The sequence below is a fragment of the Apaloderma vittatum genome, unplaced genomic scaffold, assembly GCF_000703405.1.
Source record: "Apaloderma vittatum isolate BGI_N311 unplaced genomic scaffold, ASM70340v1 scaffold40813, whole genome shotgun sequence".
NCBI lineage: Eukaryota > Metazoa > Chordata > Aves > Trogoniformes > Trogonidae > Apaloderma > Apaloderma vittatum.
Window position 1 is genome coordinate 9,969 of NW_009707169.1, and position 20,928 is coordinate 30,896.

The 20,928-nt window shown below is 46.4% G+C and overlaps 1 protein-coding gene across 1 annotated transcript; it reads left to right on the plus strand.

Annotated features, from left to right (window-relative positions):
* Positions 1-283: 283 nt before the first annotated feature.
* LOC104271411 (NT-3 growth factor receptor) lies at positions 284-19,574 on the plus strand (the record flags this gene model as incomplete). Its single annotated transcript, XM_009866068.1, has 8 exons — positions 284-352; positions 7,662-7,819; positions 10,020-10,162; positions 10,765-10,906; positions 13,107-13,403; positions 16,831-16,854; positions 17,661-17,731; positions 19,472-19,574. Coding segments are annotated over 8 exons (1,007 nt in total), but the record flags the coding sequence as incomplete, so codon positions are not given.
* Positions 19,575-20,928: the final 1,354 nt, after the last annotated feature.

A 20,928-nucleotide genomic window follows, 5' to 3' on the forward strand; every position in this document is an offset into this window, starting at 1 on the left:
AGACACATCTTGCTCTGTTTGGATTTGTGTTTTTTTTGTTTTTAACATTGCAGCAGGATATAAACCACTTTTCCCCCTTGGGAGTTAAAAAACCCCAACAAGTAAAATAAGAAACTTCCATTTGGGTTTGTCCTCATTAAAATCTCTCATTATGAAATCTAAACTTGGGTCGTAAACTGCTTGACAGCCTCCCTGTTGAGGAGGACTATGAGCTCTGCAGAGGCAGTAGGGCCACATACAGGAGGAATTATTTACCGTGACTTTTTTTCTTGTTAATTTACAGAGACCTCTCTGGGAACCGGCTCACCACTCTGTCATGGCAACTCTTCCAGACCCTGCGACTCTTTGAACTGTAAGTCCCACCCTGGAGGTATCTCCTGGGAGAAGAGGGGAGGCTGAGAGGAGAAACGATGTCCAAATAGAGCTGTTTTGAAACTTGTGAATAATTATCTAAAACTCCAGTGGGCAGCACCATCCTTGGGAGTGTTTCCTGGGTATGGGAGCACCAGAGCAGAACTGCTTCTCTTTTAGCTTCTCAGCAGCTGGCTAATTAACGTCAGGATGATGAACAAGTCGTGCTTGGGGTAGTAAACGGTTGACTAACTCTGGGAACACATTAGAAATACTTACTAGGCCAGATTGTGAGTGAATCTTCTCAAATACTTGATCAGGGTAGAGCTAACTGTCTTTCTTTAGCTGGTGAAGATGCTTTATAAGACACCCCTGCTTTTTAGGTGAGTGACTTCCTTGCTGTCTTGCAATCGAGACACCTCCCAGCTCCTGTGTGGGAGATGAGATAGTGCCTCTCCTGGGGCACTGGTGGCCTTCAGCCTGTTGAATTATTGATAGATCATTCAGTGCTGTGCTTGAGGAATAAGTGGACATGAAATCAATGGAACGTTGCCCTGATGACCTGTTTTGTTGAATTTTAGAAATAGTTGTTTGGTGTGTATAAAAAAAAAAATATATATATGTAGGATTTGTCCCAGAGGATCCTGGGAAGCTCCATTCATTCTCACTGATGATCAATAGAGCTGTAAGCTAGAAGTGACTTATGAAAGAATAAAGACGGTCTTTCAAGTGGGAGTAAGTGTGTTTTCACTGGTGTTACTGCAGCGTATTTTATTTCTGTCAAATTGTTAAATGAAAAATACTAATAGTGATATCAGAAAATAGAGAAACGCCCTTCTGATGGGAAATCTGGCTTGCAGAGTTAAAATGCTGAATTTGGAATTTGTTGTCTTACTGATTACAGCTCTAAATATTTTTCAAGCCTGGCTCAGGTTTCAAGTTTAATAGCACGAGTCATTTGTATTCTTAGACCTTTACTTATTGTCATTGCACCGTCTGGCAAAACTCAGATTGATGGTTGTTACCCAAGAAGGACCCAAGAGTGGAGGAGCAAATGGCACTGCAGTTCTAAGCTAGAGGCAGTGGCAGGTCCTGGGGTAACGGTGAGCCTGCAGATTAATAGGAATACTTCCAACAGGGCTCGTTTTCATGTGCCTTTGTTTCATTCAGTCATATTCTGTTTCATCAGGCATGTCTGAGGTCTTTCAGCCCAAGTCAAACTCAAAAGACTGACACCTAGCGCTAAGGGAATTGAGACGCTGCTGTCTGGGCAGCAAAGCGTGCTTGCCCCCACACACCTGTGTTGTCCTGCTGTGGTGATCCTGACAGGGAAACTGGTGTGCTTGAGGTGGCTTAGGTTGGTGGCAGCAGAGTCACTTTGGGGCAGAGCTCTGCAGCCTGGCAAACGGGAAGGAGCTGAATTACTTGGCTGCAGTTGGAGCTGTGCTCAGAGTGGTTTTCTGGGAGATAATAAGTCCCGACTGATGAAAGAAGTGATGCAGATAGAAATGAGGGAGGTCGCAGGGCGGGTTGGTAGGGAGAGATGATGGAGTGGGCAGGCAGCACGGATGTGATGTGTGGGGTCCTGTAGGGAGACTTGGCAGTGCGTGGGGCTGGAGCCTCAGCCAGACCTCTTCTGTCACCATGCTGGGAAAGGGCTCTTGGCAAACTACTCCCTGGCACCAGCTCCAGTGATCAACTTAGACCTACAAATGCCCACTTGCTGTTTGCTAGGCTGGAGTATGAGCCTGGTCATGTGTGTGGGTTTTTTTTTCCCCTGAAGAATTGTTTTGTCACTGGTGCTTCCTGGCAAATGTTCCCATGTGGGCTCCTTGTCACTAAGGACTCTCCATCCATGTGAGCACAGGTGGGATGATTTGTATTGGAATAACATGTTGATGCTGTTCCCTAAAGTGTGACTGGAGAGGGATATTGTAACGGTCAGTGTTATTGGGCCTGGGGGATGTTCCTGCAGTGTCCTTCTTGGGGCCCTGAAACTGTCCTGCTGCACTTTGAGTTTGTTTGAGAGAAGACAGCATGGAGGTGTAGCCTGAGCTAGAGGCTCTGAATAATCATTTGCATAAAAGATGTTGGGAGTTAAGGTAAAGACATATGTTATCTACTGTGGGGTGCTCATGGTACTGAGTGCTAGAAGGATGGGACCTGTTGATGAGGAAAAGCAAATCCCCAGGACGGGGAGAAATTAGCAGCGGATCCACAAAAGTGGGAAATATTGTATTTTTTTTAGAAATGCAGAGGATGGGTGAGCAGAAGACATTTTTTTGGCTCACTGAGCTCCAAGGAGACTTCTAGAATCTGGGAATGAGACAGAATACATGGCCCACATAAAGTGAATGTGAAGCACTGGTGAAAGCTAGAAAGGGAGTTGCAGACTAACATCAGCCAAGGACTTGAAGCTGAGCCAAAACTCTCTGGAAAGAAAGAAGGTGGTGAGAAGCAGAGGCCAATGCAGAGGCAGCAAGCGTGAGGAAGGCAGGTTAAGCAGTCACACTTTTGCACGGACCCTAGAGAGACCAGAAGACCCCAGGGACACACAACATAGATGCTTCCAAGAGTCTACGCTTCTCAAGAGGTTCAGATATACAGGGATCATTGGTGGGACTGGTGGGTGCAGATGTGCAGTCATTCACCAGAGGCACTTTGTGCTGAGTACCAGTGCCTCAGTGCTACCAGGCAATCATGGATCCAGAGGGAAGATGATCATCAAAGGCAAAAAGGTGACTTGCAACGAGGCAGCTCAGAGCAGCAGAGCATGTGGGAAGGGAAGCAATGGGAGGATCGTCTGTGGGAGAGTGTTGGGAGGAGAGAAACTACAGCTGATGTGACATGGAGATTGCAGGCAAACACGAGACCTGACAAAACCACTCATGGTGAACATGGAGGAGGAAGGAGTGAAAAGCTAATGGGAATGTTGTGCTGTAGTATGAGAGCAGGCAGGCGAATGGGAACTTGGGGCTTGAAAGAGCTGCCTGGCTGCATTCAAAGCATCGCAAGCTTGGGAAGATGGTGTTGGTTTAAAATGGAATTTCTTTACTTGTTCAGCAGACCTGAAATTTTTACCCTGCTGACTCACTGAGGAAAGGATGGCAAAAATGAGGCACACTTCCAAATATATCTTTCTACTTCTGGCCAGAACCAAGGCTTGCAATGGTTTCCAGTAACTCCAGCCTTAATTCCCCCAGCACAGGTTGACCTTGACTGATGAGGCCGAGGCTAATGTGTGCACAGCTCTCCTAAGTCTGAAGCTGAGTGTGCACAGGGAAGCATCTAACACATGCAACAGCTCATAAACATTGAGCTTAGAGTCTTTCTTATCCAGAAGTCACAGCTGGTTTCCTCTGTCATGTCCTTGGCTTCCTTTGTCATGTCCTCAGAGAGCTTAGGGCTGACACTTCAAGAAATTCCTTCCCGGAAAGACCTAAGACTCCGGATCCAATTACATCTTTGGTTGTATAAAACCTTCTAGCCTTGAACATCTTGCTGCTCTGCCCAACCCATCAGCATTTCTAATACCAGTAGCCCCTGCCAGCTTGCCCTGCAGTGGATTTCTGCAGTGCTACAGCAAGAGGCTTTGATGGGGATGGGGCACAGTGGCATCTCTGTTAATGTTATGAGTCCAACTTAACGTTGTCTGTGCCTCTAGCTTTAAAAACTTATTGCTGCCAACAGTCACACTAATAGAGTTGTAGATAGGCAGTGGGTACTTGCCTGCTCTCTGCATTAGCTAATCCAGGTGGATTAGTTCTTCCCTTTCTACCCCATCCCTTTCTAGCAGGGGTTCGGAAATAACAGTTCTGGCTGAATCGCCAAAAGAAGCCTTGGTTCTGGGAAATAAACAGAAATGAAAAATGAAAATAGATTTTGTTCTCTCTGCTGGGTGCTCTTTGTTTCTCAAGCTTAGGGAAGCAGTCTCAGTTCCGAGGTAGGAGAGTGCTTTAATTGCAAGTGCATGAAACCTTGGCGGCAGTTTTATGTGAATCAAAACAGACAGGAGAAGTGTGGCAAGGATCTCCACTGCCCTCTGAGACGCTTGAGTTGCAGGCAGCTTTGTTTTAGCGGATGAGTGGGGAGGCATGGGACAAGGCATGTGTCTCATCTAGCTGCTTAGCCTGAAAAAAACCCTGCTCTGTGTGTCTGTGTGAAGTCCTGTCTGTCCAGTACGTACTGGGATGCTCATGGCACCTACACTTCGGTGTAGGTTGTCCAGGCAGTTTTGGGAGGCAGTGGATACAGCTTTCTGCAGGGAACAAAGCTGGGCTCAGCCAGGCGCTTGCACCATCGCTGCCCCTGAAGAATTGACTTGGTGCCTGTATAGGGCTTCAGCTCTGCTATTGTCCCCTTGAATGACGGTGTGGGGCGTGATTGTCCCAGTTTTCCTCTGTTCCAAACACAAGCCCTGCGGTGTGCCTGCTTTGTGAAAGGGCTATGCCCGGAGCACACCCTGCAGTGAGCCTGTGCTTTGCCTACGGCTGGGGGATGGCTCTGGCTAGTGTGCAGGTTTGATCCCTTTTTGGGCCAGCACCTCGGTGCAGAGAGCAGCTCTGTGTGCAGAGAGAGCCCAGCTCACTTGCAGCTGTGATACTTGCTGTTTCTCACAGACGTTTTTGGTTTTAACGAGGCCTTCAGAAGGTGTGGGAGTGTGTGCAGGTCCTGAATGCCTGTAATGAAACGATGCTTTGGCAACATTTCCAGGCGAACAAATTTTCAGTGCAAAAAAATGCCCTTTGGGTTTACTTGTCCTCTCTGGAGTAAGTTGGGCTGAGTACATCTCGTGAGAAGGAGCCTCTCGCTTCAGTTCTCACTGTGGTGCTTCTGCACCCCATTAAGCACATGGCAGCAATGAAGACCTCTTGGCAGCCCCACCATGCCTGTCAGCACTGGTTTTTGTCCTTCCCACTGTGACAGGAGATGTCTCCACAGGACATGGCAATGTCTTCTGGCCCAACAGTGGATTTTGGCCAAAGGACAATCCGTGGTCCCTGAAGTGCTTCTCCTCCTTGCAGAGAAGGGAAGGTGCATTTATCTCAGCAAGCAGAGGGTTGTAGGTGGTGAAGTGTTACAGAAATTGGAAGGAACTCCTAATGATCCCTGCAAATGATGGAGTCTGAGGAGAAAAATGGAGGCCTAGGCTTTTGGGTAGGTACAGGATCGTGTGAGCATGGAAATCCCTAAGCACCTCTCTGGAGAGGCAGCTGGCATGGCAGGGCAGGCACGAAGCAAGGAGGGAGGGAATGTCCCACATGTCAAGAGTGCTTTTGGGATGTGTTTTAGGGAAAGCGGGCGTGCACATCTGTGGTCCTTCTACCCATGGTGCCATGCCAGCTCCCGGTGGCACTCGGCACATCCAGCTGGTGATGGGAGTTAATTTGTGCAAAAGCCCCTGTGGGGGTCTCGATTAGAGCGAGTTACATCGTTGATGTTGGGGCAGGTCATGGGTAAGTTCTGCCCTGAAGCCTGCTGCTCCTGTATTATTCATGACCCTTCATGAATTAGCAATGGGCCAGGAAGGCTGCTGTCTATTACTTAAGAGCTGCCTTTAAGTGCTAGGGCAGCGGCTCTCTCCAGCAGCCTTGTTGCGTGAGGATATTTGCAGCGGAGCAGAATTCCTCCCCCATTGCTTTTGAGCTCCCCTGGTCCCAGGGTACGACTGCTGTTTGCTGAGCCCATGGCTCTCACTCACGTGCCATCCTGTGTCCCACTGGTAGCGATGACTTTGGGAGAATCCTGAGGAGAAGGTGGTTTTGTGCCGGTGCTGAAGAGGGTGTAGGATGCTGACAGTACCTGTTGCAACACGTGGGGAATGCCTGATCATTCGAATTCCAGCACATCGCTGCACTGATCTGCTCTGGTCTGTTAAATTTAGTGCTTTGGCCTTAGAGTAGTTTGTCAGCCTTGTGCCTGCCTTGTGTGTTTTTGATGGGAAAGGAATGAGCTAATCAAAAGCCACAGAGTGGAGTTTAACTCAATGTTTGTTCTTCAAAAAAAAAAAAAAAAGGAAAAAGGTCAAATGGCATCTTCTTCTGTGAGAAGATTCAAAGTGGAATCGTTAGGTTTCAGGTTTAACTTCCCTGTGTGCTACCAGAGGATCCCTTCTCCTCTTCCTCCTTTTGCAGTACTGTACTGATGGAACAGCAGCTGTGCATATTTGGAAGGTTGTTTCCAAATCCTGTTAGTCAGTGGAATTAATTTTGTAAAAGCAAGCATGAATTTTTCAGTGACATCTGGAACAGACCAGAAAACCATCTTCCCCCTGTATGACAGGGGGATCTACATACCACGTAAAGCAATGGTTTGACCTTTGGAGATGCGTTTGTGCTTTGGGGTGGCTGAGCTCACCTTTTGCAGTGCTGGCTCCTCTGTTCCGTACTTTCTATTGCTTCACAGTTATGTGGGGAGATATTTTGTTTGTTCAGGCTGTATCTCCTGTTTTGCTGAAGTTATCATTACGTCCCATGTCGGTAACTCAAGTCTGTCCTGCAGATCACTGGGCTCTCCTCTCTGCTGGGACCTGCCCTCCTTGCATCTCCACAGAGAATTGCAGGGCTTTAAAAATGTAAATGAAATTGTTAATAGGTTGGAAAATCAATTATAATAAACATTCTTGGTATATAAACTATGTGTAAGTGTGTTTTAAATGAAGTACATTAAGGGCAGTGCTTTTTTCCATTTTCCTGGCCAGGTCATCAGGGTCTCAGTGCAGTGATGTTTGATTTAATTAAAATGCATGATACCCTGCGCATTAGCTCATGTCTTGGGTCACCAGGAGGCTGTGATTGTACAAGGTACTTGGGAGAAGAGCTGCCAGCTTCGCTGACCACTTGTGGAGGCTGGAGGTGTGCTTTGCACAGCAGGGTCTTGGGCTTCCACTGAAATGAGATTGAAGATGTGAATCTGTTTTTTAGGGCAATGGGGAGCTGCCTGCTCCATTGCTAAGGATAAATGTTCTGGGTGTCTGGACAGCCATGGGACCAGGCTGCAGATGTGCAGATCTTGTGGTGAAAGATGTTGCTTGAATCCCTGTGCTGCCCTGGGAGATGTAAAACCTTGTGTACGTGCGTGAAGGTGACTGTGAATGCATGGATGTGTAACCTCTGTCTCTCGGGAGGCAGAAAAGACGTGAATAGCAAGTGCTGGAAGACCCCAGGCAAATAAGACGGAGGACATTCTCCCTTAGCTCTAAAGAGCCCCTTGCACTTGTGTGGCAGCTGTCCTCCTTGAGGAGCCTGTGTGATGGCCCTGCTCATCCTTCCTCACCCCACCATCCTTTCTCATGCTCTGTCTGCCTGTAGGAGACTAGAGAGGAACCTTTTTAACTGCAGCTGTGACATCCGCTGGATCCAGCTCTGGCAGGAGAAGGGCGAGGCAAACCTGCAGTACCAGGATCTCTCCTGCATGAACATGGATGCAGCCATCATTCCTTTGCAGGAGATGAACATCACCCAGTGCGGTAAGGACTCCTGGCACCGGGCATGAAGGAGGCCAGGAGGGTGCTGGGAGGGAGCCCTGTCCTATCTGGCCCCTCTGGTTCAACCATTTGCTTGGGGAACCTGGTGCAGCAGAATCCCCCTGATGTGGTCAAGAACAAAAATAGAGTATCTGGGTAAATGTGGGGCTGCTGTTTCTGTATGCATGAAGGTATCGGGTGATTTTGGGGCATTTCCTTCACTGCAATTCTGTTGCTTGGCAAAGTGTCTGTGATGAGTTTACATGATGCCTTGAAAAGGGATATGTTTCAAGTTGCTCTTCTGTCTAACAAATCCTAGAAACAGCATTTTGTTAGAAGACACTGCCACCATATCTTTTGTAATTACTTTTAGGAAACACATGTCTCTATTCATATTGTTTTATTTTTAAATATTTTTTTCAATTGAAAGCTCATATCTGTAGGGGAGAGACAGGAGTGACTTTGCATCTCTGTTTCTTGCTGATCTTTGAAAGAGGCAGAGTTGCCCCAGGAGCATGTTCAATAGTTATCCTTTTTTCTTTCACCTTGTTCCACATATCAGCTGACGGTTCAGTGTCAGTTTTTGCTCTGCTGTTGCCATTAGTGGAAAGCTTCCCTTGCAGAGTAAGGGGAAGATGTACCTTCAGCAGAACAATTAAACTGTCTATACATAAGCAGCTTTCAAGACTCGTCGACTGAAAAAAGGAGGAAACACAGAGGTTTTCTTCCTTTGAGGATTATCCTCGGTTCTAGAAATTTTAGTTTGTTTCTTTTAGCAGTAGTAGAGGAACAACCTGCATGTTTGGATTTGCATAACTTTATTTTTTTTTCTTTCAAGTTCATGATGTCCCTTTATTAAGCTCTGGAAATTGGCCAAAGTGTGCCTGCATGTGGATGAACTAAAAAGATTTGAGAGAGTGCTGTAATTTCCTCCCCACATGGGAAGAATAATCTGCAGTGATTAGAGTCAAAAAAAAAAAAAAAGCTTTGGGATCAGGGACAGGAGAGGTGACTGTCAATGGTGGTATTGGACTCTAGGGGACAGCAGGGTGCTGATTTGGGAACAGGAATGTGCTGGTATGCAGGGTGAGTGGCTCCTCTGACCTCACCGTCTCCTGGAAGGGCAGGGAGGCACACCAGTCTGCTTTCTTCTAGTGGGAAGAGCTTCTGTTCAAGTAATAGCACTTCATTTCTCTTTCTCCTTTGGTGCTGAGAACTGGCGTGGCTTAGTGTGGTCATGTCTGGTACCAGCTCAACCTGGAGAGACCATACGTGTCCCTCCCACCTCCCGCTCCACTGATTCCAGGCCTTGACCGCTGCATCCTTTCTTCTGGCATTCCCCCAAATCAGTATAATGTTAATTCCAGCCTGGTGTGGCTTCCTGGTGGCAATGAAAGGATGTGTATCCCCATTCATGGCTTTGGGTTGGCATGATGGATGCTGCTGCCCTATGATGGGAGAGGATTAGTGGTCAGTCCCCCTGACCCTGCCTACTCACTTTGCCTCTAAAGCAGCCCAGAAAACTTCCCCTGTGTAAGAAGGCTGTTCGCCCTTCTCCATGCAATCAGTGTTGCCTTGTTTTATGTTGGAAGGCTATTTGGTGCCTGTGATGGCAAGTGAGGAAGTGGCGTAAATCAGAGCTGCTGTAAATCGGCAAATCTCTGCCACTGTTGAGGAAGAACAAGGGCACCTTTTATTAGGAGAGCTACAGTTAATATGAGGATGCATCCTTGGCCGTCTTCTCTTGATTGTTATAAATTAGAGGGACACTTTGCTCACCTGAGTGCTGGTGCTCTGTGCCTTGTGCCTGGAGGTAGGAACGCTTTGGATCCTCTCCCAGCACATGCAGTTTTCCCATCCCAGGTGACTTCCCTTGTGAGCAGCTTCTGTGGCAGTAGAAGAGATGGGCAGGGGGTTGGTATGAGGAGAAGGATGGCCAGAACTGGGCAGCAGCTTTTGGATTTGAATGTGCTGGGTCTGTTCAGCGGGCACATCTCCAGTGTCTACGTTTTTCCCTATCTCCAAGACCCTTCCTTCCTTTGGTAGGGGAGGGCCATGCTGTTGCCTCCTGCTACTTATCCCAGGGTGCTGGAGGCTCATTTGGGAAACAGCTTGGTGGGATCTGGGTCCATGCGTGTGTCCTGTTGCTGGCTGTAGCAAATGCTGCTCCACACCTGAGTGCCTTGGTGTCTGGCTCTCCTAGACCTTCCTGAGATCAGTGTGAGCCATGTGAACCTGACTGTGCGGGAAGGGGAGAATGCTGTCATCACCTGCAACGGCTCAGGGTCACCACTGCCCGACGTCGACTGGACGGTGGCTGATCTCCACTCTATCAACACACACCAGGTGGGGGCTGCAGGACCTCAGTGCTGCCTGCACCTGATGTGGCGAGGGCAAAGGCAGCTGCCCTGGGTTCTCCAGGTCTGTGCATGCAACGCGGAGGGGTCAGGTGGATGATGGAGAGTGCTGTGAGGAATACAAAGCAGTTGTATCCGAAGGAAAATTGAAGCTGTACTTAATTCACATGAGAACCTGGGAACTACCTGAAGGCAGCAAAACATTCCCTCTGTGGGAAAGGTTTTTTGGCTGGAAAGTTAAGATGGGAGATCTTCTGTCTCAGTACTCCCTAATTGAATTAACTCATGTCTCCTCTAATGAAACTGCCTGTTTACAGAGATGTCTACAATAGCTGTACCTAAAACAGGCAGCTAAGCAAGCTTCTTGAGAGACAAGCCATCTTTATCAGTGCTACAACTTCTAGTAGTTCCCCTTATTAATATTTAAGCAAATGAGGAAACACCTTCACCCAGATCCTACTTGTTTTTGCATTTTGGAGGCCACCTCACATCCTATATGGCAGCTGTGATTCTCATCATCTTGAGGCTGTAGCAAGGAGGAGAGGAGCCACCAGGCACTGATTTTTGTCTATTTCTCTCTGGGATTTTTAGACCAACCTCAACTGGACCAATGTTCATGCCATCAATTTGACTTTGGTCAATGTCACCAGTGAGGACAACGGGTTCCTGCTTACCTGCATTGCTGAGAATGTGGTGGGAATGAGCAATGCCAGTGTGCTGCTCACTGTCTACTGTAAGTAGCAATTGAAAGAGCTTGACCTTGTAAAGGCTGGAGGGCTGCCCTAGGAACCGTGTGAATGCATGGCCACTTGCTATGTGTGACATGCTGGTTTTATGGATGAGGATTTGGAGCTGAGCACAGTGAGGAGGAGATGGATCCTTGTACAGCTCTCTCTTAAGTGTCAGTATTTTTGCTTTCCTGCTGCTTCCATTAATGCAGAAATGAGGACTATAGCAGGGGAGGAGCAGTGGTGCCGCAGTAGTGGTGGACATCTCTTCACCCATCTCCTGGAAGATCCAGCAGAATAAGGAAAAGGGGGACTAAAACTCTGTTTACAAACACAAGAGTTGCTCATCCTGAGGCTGTGTGAGAAGTTAAATGTCACCCTTGATAAAGCCAGTGCAAATCTTGCCTCTGATTTCAGGGATGCTGGTACTTCCTCCCAGATCCATTCTTTCAAAGTTAAACTGCAAATGCCATGTAAACATCACATGTCATATTTCAACTGTTCACTTTCAGCTGCAAGTAGCTAAACTTTCTTTGTGCTTTCTAATATAACTTAACACAAACTTGACCTTAAGAGGAAGTTTACACAGCTTTGTGCTCTCAAGCAGCTGAGATTTACTATATGTTGCTGTGTCTCTAATATTTGCCCTTACTCTGTAGTTTGAAAATCTGTCCCCCTACCCTCAGCCTTTTCAAGTAGAGCGGAGACTCACACAGGATTCTGACTTAGTCTTGGTGAACCCATGTGTATTGCATGCCTAGTGGATTGCAGGAGCCCACGGGGTCCTGTAGACAAGGTGTTTCACAGGGGATAGGATAAAGTAGAACAGATGCTTTACAACTTTTGTCTTCCTCTCAATAAGTGCTATTGATGGATTGAAGAATGGAAGTAATTGGTCAGCAGGCGGGTGTTTTTTTGCGCTGCTTTTTAGCATCTTTTCCTCCACACCATAAACAGCACCACACCAATGTCTATTTTCACCCGTGTAATCTTGTAAGCTACTGACAGTTTCTGCCACTCCTGCTCTTGTTGCCCAGACCCATCACTCAGGCTGTAATTTCATGCTGAAAAGAGATGGGTTTCTGCATGTAGGTGGCTGCCTGTTTTGAATTCTCCTTGCCAGGAAGATATGAACAAGCCACATGCAGATCTAGGCTTGTGAGTGAAAGGAGGTGTCTGGGACATAGCTGTGTGTTTCGAGGTAGCTGGGTGCTGGTGGGAGAATTTTGCTCAGCTACAACCAGCTCTGTACCTTTTTCTTTCCCACCACCTTCACTGCCTGAGAAATTTGCTATCTCTTCTTTTTTACCTCTAAAAGATGGATCAGATTTGGTGTATTGGTTTTGTTCCTTATGGATGTCCCATGAAATGTCTTTGCAGCTGGATGGTACCAGGAAAAGGAGAGTTTGGGAACTGATCTATGTGTTTTTGTGTCCTTTGTCTTTGCACAAGGTTGTTCTTTTCGTTCAGACCTTACCAGCCTTGGGGTTTGGGACCTTATATGTAGGCGTTGTAAATAGTGTTTCAGAAGTGATGACAGAGCAACATTTGAGTTCTTGGGGGTCCTGGGGGGAAGACAATGCATGTGCAATAAATTGCAGGTGGAGTCTCTGCTTTTCTTTTCCCTTTCCCACTCTACTCCCTTTAATTAAAACACCCCTGGAGGGTGTTTGGCGGGTGAGAACTCCTTTGAGATATTCAGGCAGTCAAAACCCCTAAGGACAAGCAATCGCTGAGGGATGTTTCCTTCTGCAGCTAAGCAATCCAGAATTGCTCAGTGCATCTGGAGAGCTCCCCTGGGAACCTTGCACACATGTAGTGTAACAGTGCTATGTCACGGTGTCCTCCTTAATGGGGGCAGGCAACATCCTTGTGGTTCCTTGCGGGAAAGAGAGCAGCAGTAGGCATGTGGACTGAGCAACTCCAAGCTTAGTTGTTTCTAGGCTGGTGAAAGGACCATCCCTGTCATTAATTTGTAACGCTATTCAGAAGCCCAAGAGAGCTAGCTATGTTTCACATCCTCCAACGGGGAGCATGAAGTGGTTCTTTTGACTTGGAACCGCTTCTTTGCAGAAATCCATGGGAAGAGTAGGAGGAACAAGGGATTTTGGAGGTTGTGTTTTGAATAATCTTCATTTCCGTGGTGCACAGAGACATGATGTGAGCGGAGGTGTGCTGTGAGCCTGCCATGTTTCTCTCTGCTAGATCCCCCTCGCATCCTAACTCTGGAGGAACCGGTGCTACACCTGGAGCACTGCATTGCGTTTGCAGTGCATGGGAACCCAGCTCCCACCCTTCACTGGCTGCACAATGGCCAGGTCCTCCGGGAGACAGAGATCATCCACATGGAGTTTTACCAACAAGGGGAAGTATCTGAGGGTTGCCTGCTCTTCAACAAACCCACTCACTACAACAATGGCAACTACACAATTGTGGCCACCAACCAGCTGGGCTCAGTCAACCAAACCATCAAAGGACACTTCCTTGAAAAGCCCTTTCCAGGTAGGATATTGAGTTTAACTCATTAGGGTTGCTTGCAATCCAATGGTCTTACTATGGTCCCACCAGTAATCTTCACACCTAGACAAGGTCTTGACAACCCAAGTTGGCCTTTGTCTGAGCAGCAGGCTGGAAGAGGTGACCTCTGGAGGCCTCTTCTGACCAGTATGATTCTTGTACTCAGCTGTGCTTCCGTGTTGTATCAACTCTTTAATTCAGAGAAAGACACTAACTGGCTTAGATATTTTTGCTGTGTAACATATTCTTTAGTGTATTTTATTCTTTTACAACAATCTTTCGGTGGGACTAGGATGTGTTTGGTCAGTTATTTTGGATGTCCTCTTGGGGTGCCCCAAAGAAGTTGCACAATTTTTATGAAAGTATTCTATGTGATTACTAGTTATAAGCTAAAGAAAGGAAAGCCCTTTGAAGTGATGCAGATCTTATCTTTTTTTTTTTTCTTCTAGCTTGCATATGTGAAATGATTAAAGCTGGATTCAGCAGTGTCAGGATTGTTTTCTGTCTGAATATGACATGTGCAATTCCAGAATGACAGGTCGACAAAAGATGCGATGACTCAATTAGTCACTTTGCATCAATTTGCTGGGATTTGTTAACTGGTAGTTTGGAATTCCCTGTTGTACTCCCAAGTGATTCAGGACTTAACTGCAAAAAAAAAAAAAAAAGGCATTTGAAGATGTGAAGATCAAGCTCTGGGGAGTGCAGAAAAGACTTTTGTGGTGACCTGTCTGCTCTATAGAAGCATGGAGAGTCTTGGTCTGCTCTCTTGTTGCAACACCATGCTGGCTATCATGGAGTTAAGATCTGTGAATGCTGCTGCCTTCAGGAATGATGCCATGAGAAAGTGGCAGCTCTAAATTGGCCCCTGCAGCCCAAGAAAATCCAGCAAAATAGGACGTTTGCTAAATATAGAAAAATACTAACAGTACTCTCATTTATTATTTATATCACACCATATATGTACACAGAGTTTTCCCGCAGGTCAAATATCGTAAATGCAAACCCAACTCTCTGCCTTGAAGAGCTGACAATTGAACAAATGAGCTGATATAGATGGGAGTGGAAAAATCTGTATTCTGGCTTCAAGGATGATGCCCTGTTTGGCCATCTGACCTATTTATGTTTCCTTCTGTCAGGGCGAAGAGCAGCTTATCAAATGTAGGTGGGTGAGGAGAGGCGCACAGGTTTGCAGTCTCAGCTCTGTCAGGTCCCACCTTTGTGACTCAATTTCCCCGTCTGTGAAATGGGGACAGTTCTTAAGTAGGTGCTGGACCTCCAGAAAAGGGGGAAGATCTGCTGCTCAGGAGAGCTGATTTTGGCACTGGATCTGAGACATGCTATGATGTAGGAAGGCACGCTGATGTTTGAAGAGCCTCTTGTATCAGATGCTCTGCGAGTATGGGATAGTGTGAAATATATGTCAAATATTGCCCTTGTGAGCGCATCTTCAGTCATCCCTTGTGTGTGGTGCTGGTGTGGAGTGCTTACTGACCCTGAACCATCTCTCAGCAAAAAAAAGACCCATTTCCTTTATTTCTTTTGATCCAAAATCCCCAACTGTTCCTCAGCGTGGCAGACCCTGTCAGCCCAATGCAGGATGTAATTTACTTTGCTTGAAGTTCGTTGCTCCATCGGCCGCCACAGCTGACATTAACGCTCAATGCAGCTGACACTTACAATTTCCCGTTTGAAGGTAGATTCCTCCAGAAAATGCCACACACTGAAGGTTCCCCAGTGTGGTTTCTTCAAGAAGCTTATTGCCTATGGCTATTCACACGTGCAAGGGTTTGGCTGTCACTGCCCAAGTTGAGATTATTAGCCTTAATTAATGAAAGCGTAGTGCCTGGAAGACTTCCTATCAGCATAGAAAAGGACCTGTCACCATGTTTGTTTAGAAACCCATGGTCTGCAAGCTCCTGTTGGTGCTGTGCCAGGTTGTGCTTCTCAGACTGAGAGGAGAAAGGTGCTATTAGAAACTGGGAGATATGTCCCCCAACATAACCTGCATGTCTGTGACATTATGGCTCTAGGAGCCAGGGCAGTGGCTCCTAGGACAGATTTGTGTCATATTCCAATCAAAATCTCATTGCATGTTGTCGTTGGCACCTGTACCATAGCCTACCATCTCCTTATTTAATCCACGAAGGTTGATGTACCTACCTCCCCTGTGATGAGTGTTCAGTTCTTTAGGAAATTCTTACAGAATTCAAGTTGGCTGATATTTTTTTTACTGTATTTTATATTTTGAAAAATAGGGTTTAGTGGGAAAAACTTTTTTGTGGGTTTCTGTTGAGTTTGCTTAGCCTAGTAGAGAAAAATGGAAACGGGAAAACGTAACAGCATAAAGAGTTTTCTGACTGGACTCTGTTTGTTTTAATAGGGGAAAAAAGTCTCCAAATGAAATATTTCTTCCTCAATTCCCCCCCGCCCTTTACTAGAAAAAGCAAAGGAAAGTTACTCTTCTGCTTGACTTGAAACAAAAATATTTTTTCAGATTTTATCCCCCTGGTTTGGAAGGCTGTCTTTGTCACCTGGGGGTTGTTTTACACTTCCCTTCCAAACCTCACCCATACTTCAGCATGAGTGTTTCAGTGTCCTTCCAGGAGCCCTCTGCCAGCAAAGCTGTGTAAACTCTAGTCAATATTGGGCTCAATGTCGTACATGGGAGAGTGAGTTGAAAGCTGACGTTATTCTCCTGCTATGTAAACTGAGCGTCAACGAGAGCTTTAGACCTCATCGTCTGGGGCCTCGGCTGCCTTCGGAGCTGAAGGAGCTTTACTGAATAGACTGGGGCAGTCAAGAGGCTGACAGCAGGGACTGGCATGGCTGTCTTTGGAGGGGACTCCCCCAGCCTCCACATCCAGTTCTGATGCTACTAGCTTTTGAGTGCAAGGAGTTTAGAGGACATCTCTAACCCCCTGCCCCAAGCTAGGCTCTCCTCCCTGGGTAGCTAGTCCTCATCCTCATAGGACTTTGTTCTTGGGTGAACACTGCCTTGCAAGGCAAAATCTGCTTATGTCCCCTCCACCTGCATCCTGCTGAGCCTCGTGTGTCTGTTGAGCTTTACTCACCTGCTGAAAGCAGGATTGTTTAACGACCATTCAGAAGTGTGGTTAGCATGCTGCTAATTGTTCTCCATTTTGGCCTTGCAGTAGCATCCCTCCTCTCCTGTTTCAGCCCAAGGTCTGGCACAGTTACCCCTGGGCTCTCCATCGTGACCTCCAGCATGTCATGCTGGCACAGGCACTGCAATTTCTAGTTACAGTTGCCCAAAAGGACAAAATTTGAAAAGTGGGTTTCCTAGGGCTCTTCGGGATGGTGGAGTGTGTCTGAGGTGGGTCAGGGATGAGACCATTCTGCCTTTGCTGTGCTGATAACTGTGTTGCTTCTCTCTTTGTCCTTTCCACAGAGAGTACGGACAACTTTGTCTCAAGTAAGTGTCTCCTTTACCCGTTGTGCTACTGTGAGTGTTTTGATTTTGTCATTCTCCTTGACCCGTTTATGTGCTCCTGGAGGAAAAATCAGGAAGCTAGGAGCAAGTTGGTGTAGGTTGCACCTGGCTTCTCTCTGTGTGAGGAAGATGGCTGGGGAGCTTCTGAGCAGCTGGGAAATCTCTAGAGGCCAGGAGATGCTCATTTCCCACTAGTGATGTCCTGGAGAAAGTTCTATAGTGGAAATGATGGTTGGATGTGGTGTAGCAGAAGGGATGTTAACTAAATGCAGGTTGGGCAACCCCCAAAGCCGTTGTGTGTCGTACTCCATTTACAACATGCTTTCTAGTGTGGACTGGGATGAGGAGCAGGACTCAACTTCTGTGGTGTTTCCTCAACATATTCATTTCTCCTCATCCCAAATTTCTGAGTAACTGTCTCTTTGGACCAAGTTCTACTGGAGTAATTCTTGGCTTTTAATCCTACTTAGCCCGGCAGGTTTCTGAAAACTCTAGGAGGTAGCTCGAGGATGGAGGCCACCCACCCTAGGACACCAGACACCCAAATGTTTCTCATTTGTAAGGTTGGAGTGACGTCAGCTTTGTCCTGGTCTGTGTTGTCTCTGCTGACATGCACAGGCAACTCTCTGACAGTTGACTTTGGTTCCTTCTAAAATAGAAAGTTGCAGCCTCTGTTAGGGGTGACCTGGATCTTGTTATGTCAGGCACTGCCACTCGGGATGTGCTGGTGCCTTGGGAGTCCCATGGGAGCCACGTTGAATCTTCTGTTTTTGGTGTTCTGGTTTCAGTTGGTGATTATGAAGTGAGTCCCACCCCACCGATCACTGTGACCCACAAACCAGAGGAGGACACTTTTGGGGTGAGTCTTGCCCTCTTCTCTACAGAACTGTTTTGCATGCATTTCTTGTTATCGATGATTCAGTTTTTGTATTCCTGTACTGTTTTGAGATGTTTGCAAGGAAGATCTTTTCCTTTATGACTCAAGACAACAATCAGAAGGATTTTGTGGCTTGTGTCAGGCAAGTAAAATACTGACATGAGCCATCTGATCCTCTTGGGTCTGCAGTGTGGAACCAGAGAGCTCTTTGAAAAGAAGGCATCCTGTGAAGTCACTGCTGGCAGGGTCAGAAATTCTCGCTCTAAAAGAAGTAGCACCCAGAGAACAAACAAACAGGCAATTCTGTTTCAGACTATTATTGAGCTGTTAAGTTCAGCCCTGTGAGGGACTCAAATTTAGCTTGGTTCAATTCTGTCAGTGCCAGTTTGCCCTTTTTCCTGCTCTGTAGTTTATCAGATCTCAACATTGTCTTTCTTCTGTAGAATCCAGGTAGAAAAAAAATATGTTTCTGTAAGTATTGGGGGAAAAAATTAGCATGTCACAGAATTAGAGCAATTGTGTAAAAGTTTCAAGTTCTTGAAACCCACCAGGCGTTAACAGAAGGAAAAAAAAAACCTCAATCCACCTTGGTTTCAGTTCTCATCCAGCTGAAAATCTCCTATAACTGAAGTGAAAACTTTGAACAGTTGAGACTAGAGTAATAATGTGTACTGATTATTAAATACAAAGCACAGAAAACAAGCTGGGGGATGAAAATAATGTGGTAAATAAAATACTTTTAAATATTGTGGCTAACTTATGAAGGGCAGAGAAAAGGGTTGCAAAATAAAATTACTTTTTCTTGGTTAAATTATATATTTTCTATTATAGCAGAATACAGTTTTGTGAGAGGAAGTGAAGTCTAAATGCATCACAAGTTGTGGTACAGGAGAGCAATTGGACAAATGCCAAAGAAATCGTTGTTTATATCAAGGCAATAAAAGTATCTTGAGGAAAGACTTGAAGGAATAAATATTCATAAATATTAAAATAAGTCTGGGATTGTAAACCCTTTAGGGCAAGGAGGTTTTCTTTCCTCTTCTTTTGTACTGACACAGTGGAACTATAGTTCCAGTGAAGGAACACTATTGGACACAATGTAGTATAAATACTTACTAGTATAAATATTTACAAATATTGTACAAACTACAATAAATAGGGAGCCATTAAAAGCTTTAGGAGAACCAAATATTTTTGTGGAAAAAATCCCACAAACCAGTTCTACTTGATTTCTTCTGTTTTCTTTTTTTGATGTGTTATTTTCCCTCATTCTTTGTCCTGAGGGATGTTTGGATGGAGGCAGAGTTACTCTTTCTAAGGAATTTTCTGCTGCTCCTGTATGTTCCCAGGTCAGGTTAGTACAGCTTGCATGCTGTGACATCACGGCGCAGTGGCGATGTCAGGATTGGAGGCTTATAAGGTGGCGCAGTGGAGCAGAGCTCCTCCCTGCGAGATACCTGGAGTGACGGGCTGGGGAAAGCTGGTGCCGGACCAAGATCGCTGATGGGGAGATCTCAGACCTCCCAGTCCTGAAGGCAGCTTCTGATGCTTCTAAGCTGTGCCGGAGCCCTTTGCTGTAGCTTGTATTTCCTGCACAACTGATGTCCACGGGGCTGTAGCAGAGGGTATGAACCTACAGGAAGGCCAAATGGAGAGGGTGCTGTATTTCTAATCTAGACTCCTAAATTCCTCTGTCTTGACTCCAAAGCTTTTCTCTTTCAGGTTTCCATAGCGGTTGGGCTGGCAGCTTTTGCTTGTGTCCTCTTGGTCGTCCTCTTTATTATGATCAACAAGTATGGCCGGCGGTCCAAGTTTGGGATGAAAGGTACGTGCAGTCGCTTCCCTCTAGCAGGAGGCACCTTCCAGGATTGCCCGGCTCTTATAGCACACGTGGAAAGGTGTTGTGGTTTTATTCCTATGTTGTGCAAAGCCTTCTAAACAGAATGTTGTCCAGCCCTCTTCTGTTTGTAGAAAATAATGGAGATGGTACAGGCTGGTTGTTCTCTCCTTGTATGTGCTTCTGCTGGGCAGAGGTATGCATGTGCTTTCTTTACCAATATGTAATTGCATTTATAGGTTCTCCCGAAGAGCTTTGAGGCTTCTCCCTCCAACCATGCATTGAGGGAGTTGTACTCAGAGAGCATGTTCTTGGATGAAATATTTTTTGCAGGCTTGATGATGCATGGGTTTCCCCTCATGTTGCACTGGGTGCAGGGTCTGATGGGGAACAGAAGGATGTGAAATTGGTTTGGGTTCTCTTGGAAAGGCAGGTACACCCATGCTGTGCCTGCCTGTGAATGGGCACCCAAGATGCTGCTGCAAGTTTGTGAGGTCTGTGCCGGGAAAGCAGTTGCTGACCTGTCTTCCAGTGCTGGGGAAGGTCTCTTTCTGCTGCTTCTCTGTTGGAAGTTTTTCTCCTATGTGTCATAAATAACCACTTTAGGAGTATTTCAGGTGTCCTCGGTAGTGATTGGAAAGTGAGAAGGCGTCTGATGTTTGCCAGGCAGAACGGGTCTCTGTCCTAGCAACACCAGCACTGTGATGTGATGGAGCTAATGCCAGAAGAAAGTAATGACTCTCTGCCATCTGCTTTTTGTGACTCTGCTGGTATCTCCAGTTGGGCAGCGTTGGTGGTGCCTGGTGAAGGCTGGAGGAAGAGCCTTCACATGACACAGTAAATCCCAGCCTAATTAGTGGCTCATGCATGCACTGTTTGAAGCCAGGCTTTGACAAACATGAACTTCTTCTGAGGCTCCTGAGTGGCAGCCTATTTCCTGGCCTTGCTGAGGTCTGTGTTGCAGGACAGGTTGACAGGTTTGAGAATGTTTCTTGTGCTTGCCTGGGGCTTTGTTTGCTTTACAGAGACGTTTTTCTGAGTGGGTCCAGATGGGATTCTGGCTGGCGTTTCCCCTTTGCATCCTATGGAGATAGAAGGCAGGACATTTAATTAAATAGTGAATCTTCTACACCAACTTAGCAATATTTAGTCCATATGTCCAATGATAAGAACCATCTGGTAGGGTGTACTGACTGGTGGGTGGAGTAGAGGAATGGAAGACTTGTTTCCTGGGATCAATTCCCAGCTCTTCTACTGACTGACTCAGTGTCCATAGGCAATTAGTTGTCTTAACCTCTGTCTCTGCTTTAATTTCCCCATCTGTAAAATTGGAATGATGTTA